The sequence below is a fragment of the Hypomesus nipponensis genome, chromosome 15 (genome assembly GCF_054491055.1).
Source record: "Hypomesus nipponensis isolate SF chromosome 15, ASM5449105v1, whole genome shotgun sequence".
Classification (NCBI taxonomy): Eukaryota; Metazoa; Chordata; class Actinopteri; order Osmeriformes; family Osmeridae; genus Hypomesus; species Hypomesus nipponensis.
In genome coordinates, this window is record NC_140375.1 from 16,161,878 (window position 1) to 16,170,000 (window position 8,123).

General features: G+C 47.7%; 1 protein-coding gene across 2 annotated transcripts in view; it reads left to right on the forward strand.

Annotated features, from left to right (window-relative positions):
- The first annotated feature begins 636 nt into the window (after positions 1 to 636).
- The window catches only part of gria4a (glutamate receptor, ionotropic, AMPA 4a), a 50,188-nt gene continuing 42,701 nt past the window's right edge, over positions 637 to 8,123 (forward strand). Inside the window, exons 1-2 of one of the 2 annotated variants that reach the window (XM_084673608.1) lie at positions 637 to 739; positions 2,583 to 2,741. In XM_084673608.1, the coding sequence (XP_084529734.1) occupies positions 652 to 739; positions 2,583 to 2,741 (247 nt within the window). In that variant the 5' untranslated portion in view covers positions 637 to 651. The remainder of the gene's footprint in view (positions 740 to 2,582; positions 2,742 to 8,123) is intronic. The other variant, XM_084673607.1, reaches the window with a different exon arrangement.

Sequence of the window (8,123 nt, forward strand, 5' to 3'; positions counted from 1 at the left end):
GTATTTATTTGAATCCCCCTGAAAACATCGTTTGAACATCATGTTTATAATTCCGGCAAAACACAGGCAACCGAGTCAGGGATAATTGCCCAAATAAATACCTGAAACCCACACGATCACGCGACACAGCAGAACCCCTTAATGAAAGAGACGCGGCGGATAATCTCTTTTCCGCTCCCTAAACCAGACGAATCCTTATCAATGGAGCTTTGTGATTCACCGTCATAGCTAGTTAAAGCAGAGAGGATTGGAATCGAGAGATATAAGGAAGGGTAAGGGAACAAATAGAGAAACGGAGAGAGAGAGAGAGAGAGAGAGAGAGAGAGAGAGATGGGGGGGGAGTGAGAGAGAGAGTAACAGTGAGCAAGTGAAAGAGAGAGAGCGCGCATGTCCAATCTCTCCCATGCAGACCGTAGATGCTTCTCACCACTGGCGAGTTTCTGCCTCTCTCCCTCTCTTCTCTCTCTTCCCCCCATCTTGCATGTGCTCCGTTAACCGTCTACCGACCCGGACAGAGCTCTCCCCAGCGGACACTGCGGAGGGAACCAACCCATCATGGAATACTGAAATTCGGTCATTCTTTTTCTCTTCCCCTCCTACTTGGTCGCCTCTCTTCCTCCATGTCACTCAACAGTTTCTAAGGGAAGGAAAATGAGGATTATTTGTTCGCACTTTCTCGGGGTGTTTTCCGCCCTTTGGGGGCTAGCGACCGGGGCTTTCCCGAGCTCCGTACAGATAGGTGAGTGTGTCAGATCGTTCAAATAAGCGCTGCATTATTTTAAAACCTAGAGAAGAACCTTGTATTTATAAAGTGATAAGTTTAAGACGCTTAAAGGTGGACCGCTCTTTGTATAGTTTTAGAAATGTTGACAAGATGATTTGCCCAAAAAGAAATCCGTTTGCTCGAATGTTATGGAAATTGTCTTATTTTCCCGCCGTCTCTCTCTCTCTTTACCTTCTTTCTCCCCTCTTTACCCGTGTTAATTGGATTTCTGAACGGGTGTTTTTAACGGTTGTTTGTTACGTTCATGAATGTTTCAGCGCGCTTTGTTCCGTTCGATTCCGCTCGGATAGCCACTGCAGTATTCTCTTGTGTCCCTTACGCGTTATCCCACCCGTTATCCCGTGCCATCACGGGATAACCCTGCCAATCTGAGCCCCCCCCCCCCTAGCCCCCCCCCCCCCCCTCCCCGCCACGGCACGGGCTAGAAGTTATTAAGCATGATCTGGTACCCTGCGACAGTCAAAGCAGCCGTCTATGGAACGCTGTCACGAACGCATGGACGCGCGTCCACACACGCGCGCGCACTCACACACAAACACGCACATACATCAGTTCAGTGTTAAGGGTGTGTGCTAATGTATGCATTGCATCACCCCTTGTGGGGTGCTGGAGAGGCAGTGTAATGAGATTCCAGACTCTTACTCTGTCTCTCTCCTCTCACTGGGCTGCTGATAAAGTTAATTCACAAAATACGGTCCACTGGGCAGACAGACACACACACACACAGACACACACACACACACAGACACACAACACAACACACAAATATACACACACAAATAGCAACACAGACACCTGCACAGGCACACACACATGTAGACAAACTCATCCAGATATATACGTACACACACACACATACACATACTGTCTAGACAAACACACACACCCTTGCAGCCCCTTCACGTCAGTTCAGACAATAAACCATTTGCATATCGCTGTACTGCACACAAGTGGAGTGTCAACGTAAATGAAAGAGTGGAAATGTCAGTTCTTGGAAAATGTAGAGATCTCATGTCAGGGTGAGACACCGCACACGTAGACCTGTTTGATACAGGTCATATCAGGCCGCTCGGCATGTTGGGTTTCGACCAAGACCATAGGGGTCAGCCTAAGGCAGGTTCCATGTCTTACTGCACCATGGAAATCAGAGAACAGAGTCAAGATGACAGGCGGACAAAGAGAGAAAGTTGTGTGAAAGGGAGAGAGGAACTGTGAGAAAGAGGCAGGGAGAGAGAGGCAGGGAGAGAGAAATAGAGGCAGGGTGAGAGAAAGAGAGGCAGGGTGAGAGAAAGAGAGGCAGGGTGAGAGAAAGAGAGGCAGGGTGAGAGAAAGAGAGGCAGGGAGAGAGAGGCAGGGAGAGAGAAAGAAAGGCAGGGTGAGAGAAAGAGAGGCAGGGTGAGAGAAAGAGAAGCAGGGTGAGAGAAAGAGAGGCAGGGGGAGAGAAAGAACTGCAGGGGGAGGAAAAAGCGAGGCAGGGTGGGAGAGGGAAGGAGGGAGCAGGAATGGCATGTCTTTTAGAGGTGATTGCCCTCTTCAACATGCTGTTATGTCTCTCTCTTCTCCCCGCCGCCCTCTTTTGCTCCCCCCTTTCATCTGTCACCTCATCTCTCTCTTTATTCCTTCCGTCTCTTCCTCCTTCTCCTCCCTCTAACCCTCCTCCTCTCCTCCTTAATCTAGTCAGACCAGTGATGTTTCCTACAGTCCAGTTTTAAATTGCTGCTCGGGGAAGATTTTTTAAATTCTTTCTCTCCGTCTCTCCCCCCCCCATCCCTCGTTCCTGTCCTCCTTTTCTCCCCAGGTGGTCTGTTCATTAGGAATACGGATCAGGAGTACACTGCGTTTCGATTGGCTATCTTCCTTCACAATACCAGCCCCAATGCAACCGAGGCTCCCTTCAACCTGGTACCACACGTCGACAACATCGAGACAGCCAACAGCTTCGCTGTCACTAATGCTTGTAAGTCCTGCCGGTGTGTGTGTGTGTGTGTGTGTGGGAGGAGGTGGTTGTGACTGTGCGTTAGTGTGTTAACCCCATACACAATAAGATTGACACCTGAAAGAGAGTGCCAGATGGCATCACCTTTGATTGACAGCTGTGGGCTGAGAGGTTGAAAAGAAAAAGGAGTGGTCAACGTGTGTGTGTGTGGGGGGAATGTGATAAGCTGTGATAGGGTGGGGGTGACTGTGATTGGGTGGGATCTGTCACGTGTGTGCGGGGACTGCGATAGGCTTTGAAAGGCTGAGGGTGGCTGTGATAGGCTGTGATAGGGTGGGGGTGACTGTGATTGGGTGGCATCTGCTGTCGCGTGTGTGTGGGGCAGAGATTGGAGGTCTCCAAAGACCCTAACCCTCGAGACGTTAGAGGGAGACCGACAAGAGGAACTTCTCTGAGTGAGGGGGGAGAGAGAGAGAGAGAGAGAGAGAGAGAGAGAGGGAGAGAGTGAGAGGGAGAAGGAGAGGGGCTCTAAAGGATATGGAAGAGTTGGCTCTGTCTACTTCCTGGTCCCCTCCCAGGAAGTTGTCTAATCCTTCTCTATCTCCTCCCAGAGGCACACGTCCTGCAGAGAATCAGTGGGTTGGCAAGGGAGAGAGAGAGAGACAGAGATAGAGGGAGGGAAAGAGTAGAAGAAAGAGAGAGGAAAGGAGAGAGACAGAGATCGAGAGGAGAGAAAGAAAAAAAAGAGAAAGAGATGTGATTTGTTGTTTGGGCGGGGAGGGGATGAGCCAAGCCTAAACCTTGGCTTCTCCCGAACCTTCTATGTGTAGAGAATGTTTGTTCCCTCTGCTCTCCAGTCCTGCTAGCTGAGAGAAACCCCTCCTGCTCTCTCCTCCAGTCAGAAGCTGGGAATGCTCTGAGGCTGTGGACAAACTGACTGTCGAAGACATGAGCAGAAAACATTGAACAGGCTTGATGGTAGAGGACCAATGTCACTTGTGCTTGGTGCTGAGTCACAACTGTGTGTTTGTGTGTGTTTGTCTCTGTGGTTCAGCCAGCGGTTGTGGATTAGTTTTATTGTGTAATTGTCAGAGCTGTAGATCCAGCTGTCTTAATCCATTATTGCCAGCACTGCCTGTCATACTTTCTCTTTACATTTACATTTAGTCATTTAGCAGACGCTCTTATCCAGAGCGACTTACAGTAAGTACAGGGACATTCCCTCTGAGGCAAGTAGGGTGAAGTGCCTTGCTCAAGGACACAACGTCATTTGACACTTGGCCGGGAATCGATCTGGCAACCTTCAGATTACTAGCCCGGTTCCCTAACCTCTCAGCCATCCGACTCACTCTCACTCACTCTTTCTACACCACCCACCCCCCACCCCCACCTTCCCCACACACACTCACAGACACTTTATAGACCATAGACACGCATACATACATGTATAATTCTACAGACACACACCATACACACCTCATACACACACACCAGGCACACATTCACAATACACAAGCACCATACACACATATCCACCATAAACACTGAGGTTGTGAGGTGTTATTATAAGCTAACAAACAGAAAGGTCCAGCTGTGACTGATGATGACCACCCCATGTCCTCTCTCCCCCTCTCCCCATCTCCCTCACAGTCTCTCTCTCGTTTTATCTTCCACACACACACACCTACACACACACCTACACACATTTGGGGCTCATCAGAGGGGGAGTGTTCGAGAAATGAAGCACAGCACGTGAGCCTATCAGTCTGCTCTTCCTCTCCTCAGGTAGGAGCAGGTAACAAGCAGAGCCATTCCTCTTTCTCTCTCTCTCTTTCCTTCTTAATCTCTCTCTGTCTCTTTCCCTCTCCTTCTCTCTTTTCCTTCTTTTGTCTCTCGTTCCTCTCGCTCTCTCTGTCATTTTCCTTCCCTTTCTATCTCTCTTTTTCCCCTCTCTCTCTCTCTTGCTCTTTTTCTCCCCTCTATCTTTCTTGCTCTCTTCCTCCCCTTTCTCTCTCTTCTTCCCCTCTCTTTCTCTTCATATTTTTCCCCCTCTCTCTCTCTTGCTCTTTTCCTTCCCCTCTCTCTCTCTCCCTCGCACTCCCTCCATCCAACGCTACATCATTGTGTCTTTTACCTTTTTCTCCCTTCTAAACCGCCGTGGTGAATCTCTAAGGAGCTCTGGGTCTTGTTCCTGTCTGGGCGATGTTCTGAATGAGGATGAAAGTTTCCTGGCTGTGTCAGGGTCTGGGAGGCATCTGGGTTCCATCACATCTCCTCCGGGTCCTGCTCATTCTGAACCAGATCCTTTCTCACTGTCTGGGTCACGCTTCCGCATTCGCACTTGATTCATATGGGTAGATGTGTGTGTTTGAGAGAGAGATGGTGTGTGCGTATGAATAAGAGATAGTGTTGGTGTGTGTGTATTGGAGATAGCGAGTATGTGTGAGAGGGATAACGTGTCTGTTTGTGTGTGTGTGTGTGGGGGGGGTATCTCTCCATCGGTAGCCTTTAGTGTTCATCTGGCTTTGGTACTTCTTATACTTTTTCTCGAGAATAATGTGATGAATTGACCAAGAACTGCACTGACCTGTGTGTGTGTGTGTGTGTCGGGGATGTGTGCATGTACGTGCGTATGTACATGTGTGTGTGGGTGTGAGAGAGGGACTGTGTGTGCGTGTGTGAGAGAGTGACTGTGTGTGTGAGAGTGACTGTGTGTGTGTGTGTGTGTCGGGGATGTGTGCATGTACGTGCGTATGTACATGTGTGTGTGTGTGGGTGTGAGAGAGGGACAGAAAGAACAAAATAAATGAGTTTAGAGCGTATGATGAAGTTAGAGAGAAAAAAGATGGTGAGTCACAGACGGAAGAAAGAAGAAAACCGACAGGGAAATGAGAAGGATGACAACATGTAGACAGAGCGGAGGAGAGGGACACAGATAGACAGATCCAGAGAGAGAGAGAGAGAGAGAGAGAGGGAGGGTGAAGGGTCCATGCATCTGCATTAGCTGAATGTAGCAGAGCAGAATAAAGCTGACATGTTTATCTAATGACGTGGAGAAGGAGATCCTGTGCACCGCAGCTGGTTTGCTCAGTACTGCATCCCATAATAATCAATGACCAGTCAACCGATGTGTTCACTTTAGCTTTTCACACTGACTTGTTTCTTGCCGTGTGTGTGTGTGTGTGTGTCTATGTATGGGTGTGTGTGTGTGTGTGTGTGTGTCTTGATCTTAACACACAAGCTCAGTGATCTTCTGATGCCTAGTACTTCTTACATCAGTCATCATACTGCATCTGTATGTCTTCCTGTACACAGAAACACTCAAGTCTTGATTTCCTGGCAACTAGGACCAGTGTATTAAGGTCTATTTGCTCAGAGATTGCTTCCAGAAGGCATCAGCTGCTTGAAGAAAATATTTAATTCGTAGAGTAGAGTGTGCTTAGCACACGACACACTGAGTGAACTAGATAGGAGCAGTTGTGTGAACTGTTAAGATTGTGTCAGAGACCAAAACATATGGTTTACATGTCAGCATTTATTATGTAAATATACTATATTATAACTAATTTAAATGTAGTTTGTTTTTGTCAGGTTGTGAAATTTAACAATGTGATCCTTACAGTCAAGAATAAACAACTGTACTCTATGCTCAGAAGGATAAAGGCACTTCCAATGACAACTCAATAGGACGGTTTCTTGTACAGGTCTATAAACGTCAAATTCAGCAGGCAATACCTCTTCGGTAGCCGTTCAGAAGATTGTAGTCAACCGTTAAAATGCGATTTCAAAGTCATTTTTTGTCTTTTATTTGCATACTAATATAACATCATGCAAAATGTTAGTTAACAGTTGACTATGGGTGTGGTCATCCGGTCTCTAAATCAAATGCCCTAAGTTAGCTATTCAAAGAAATGTTTAGCTTAAAAGAGAAAGCTAAATGAGATATTCCACCACAATACAATACTAGCTCAACAGCACAAACGCAGGGAAAGCAAAGTTGAGAAAGTTTTAGCTAACTGGTTGGTAGCTAGCTAGTAGCCAACTGTAGCTGGCTACCTGCGGGGACATCCAGTGCTTTTGAGAACTGGATTTTCAGCAAGAGAAAACGGCACCTCCTAGCATCCATTATGTAGCCTACCATTTTGCTCACCTGGACTGGAGAGAACCCAGCTGTGCTCCGTTTTGCTCCTAGCTTCAGACCTGACCCACGGACCGGTAAGTAACTTGTACAGCTGAGGTAACTTTAGCTACTGCTGTGTGGAACTGCTAGAGCTAACCAGAAAGTACGAACGGCGAAAATACAGCGTATTGATATCACAGCGTGCAAACATAGCTAGCTACATAATGTTTCTGTTATACAGACACACACTCCCTCCATGTTAAGACTGCGTGATTGGACAACCCACACGAACACACACACACACAGCCACACACACATGAACACACACACCGAATGCATGACAGTTCCCCAACCTACTCACTCTCACATTTGCACACACAACACACATAAAAAAAACCTACAACAGTACAGTAAAACAACACACACTCACAACATCAAAATCCTGCTCCCTCACTTCTATGTGTTTTGGCATACACCTCACAGATGGACCCATCACCTGCACTCAGCTAACCATGGTGGTGAAACGCCTTCTTTCTGCATCCTAATAAGAGGCACACACCGGAGTGGGAGAGAGAGTGGACGTAATGAGGAGAGAGAACGGCACACTGAGATCTGAGACAGAGTGCTGTCTCTCGGCCTGGCTCCATGGCTGGGATAGGTTCACTCAGACCAAATACACTACAGAAAACAGGGCCTGGCTGTTTTCACTGGCCATTACTGTGCTGTGTGAAAGAGAGCGAGAGGGAGACAGAGGGAGAGAGGAAAAGAGGGCGAGAGAGTAGTATTTTCTCTGCACGTCTCCATCTCTCTCATTCCTGCTACGGGTCTGACCTCCCTGTATGTACTCAAGCCGTTCATGACTACCACAGCTCCTCTCTCTCTCTCTCTCTCTCTCTCTCTCTCTCTCTCTCTCTCTCTCTCTCTCTATCTCTCTGTCTCCCTCCCTCTCTCTCTAAGCCTGGACCTTTTTTTCCCTGTTTTTCCCCCTTCACTTCAAACTGAGGTTTAAAAAATACACACAATGACGCTGTCGTCAACCGTTGTTATGCATTTAGCATCACTGACTGACAACAATCACTGGAAATGAATGGAAACCCTGTGTAGCCCGATGCTAACCAAAGGCATAGATCTTCTCTACCCTAATCTGACTCTCTCCTAATGCTACCAGTTGAAAGAGAAGACTGTGAAGCGCCACTCAGTTAGTTGGAGCTGTAATCACTTCCGTTTGTGTCAGAGAGAACCGGCTGGGACGCAAATACAACACGTTTGCCTCTCCCGAGTCG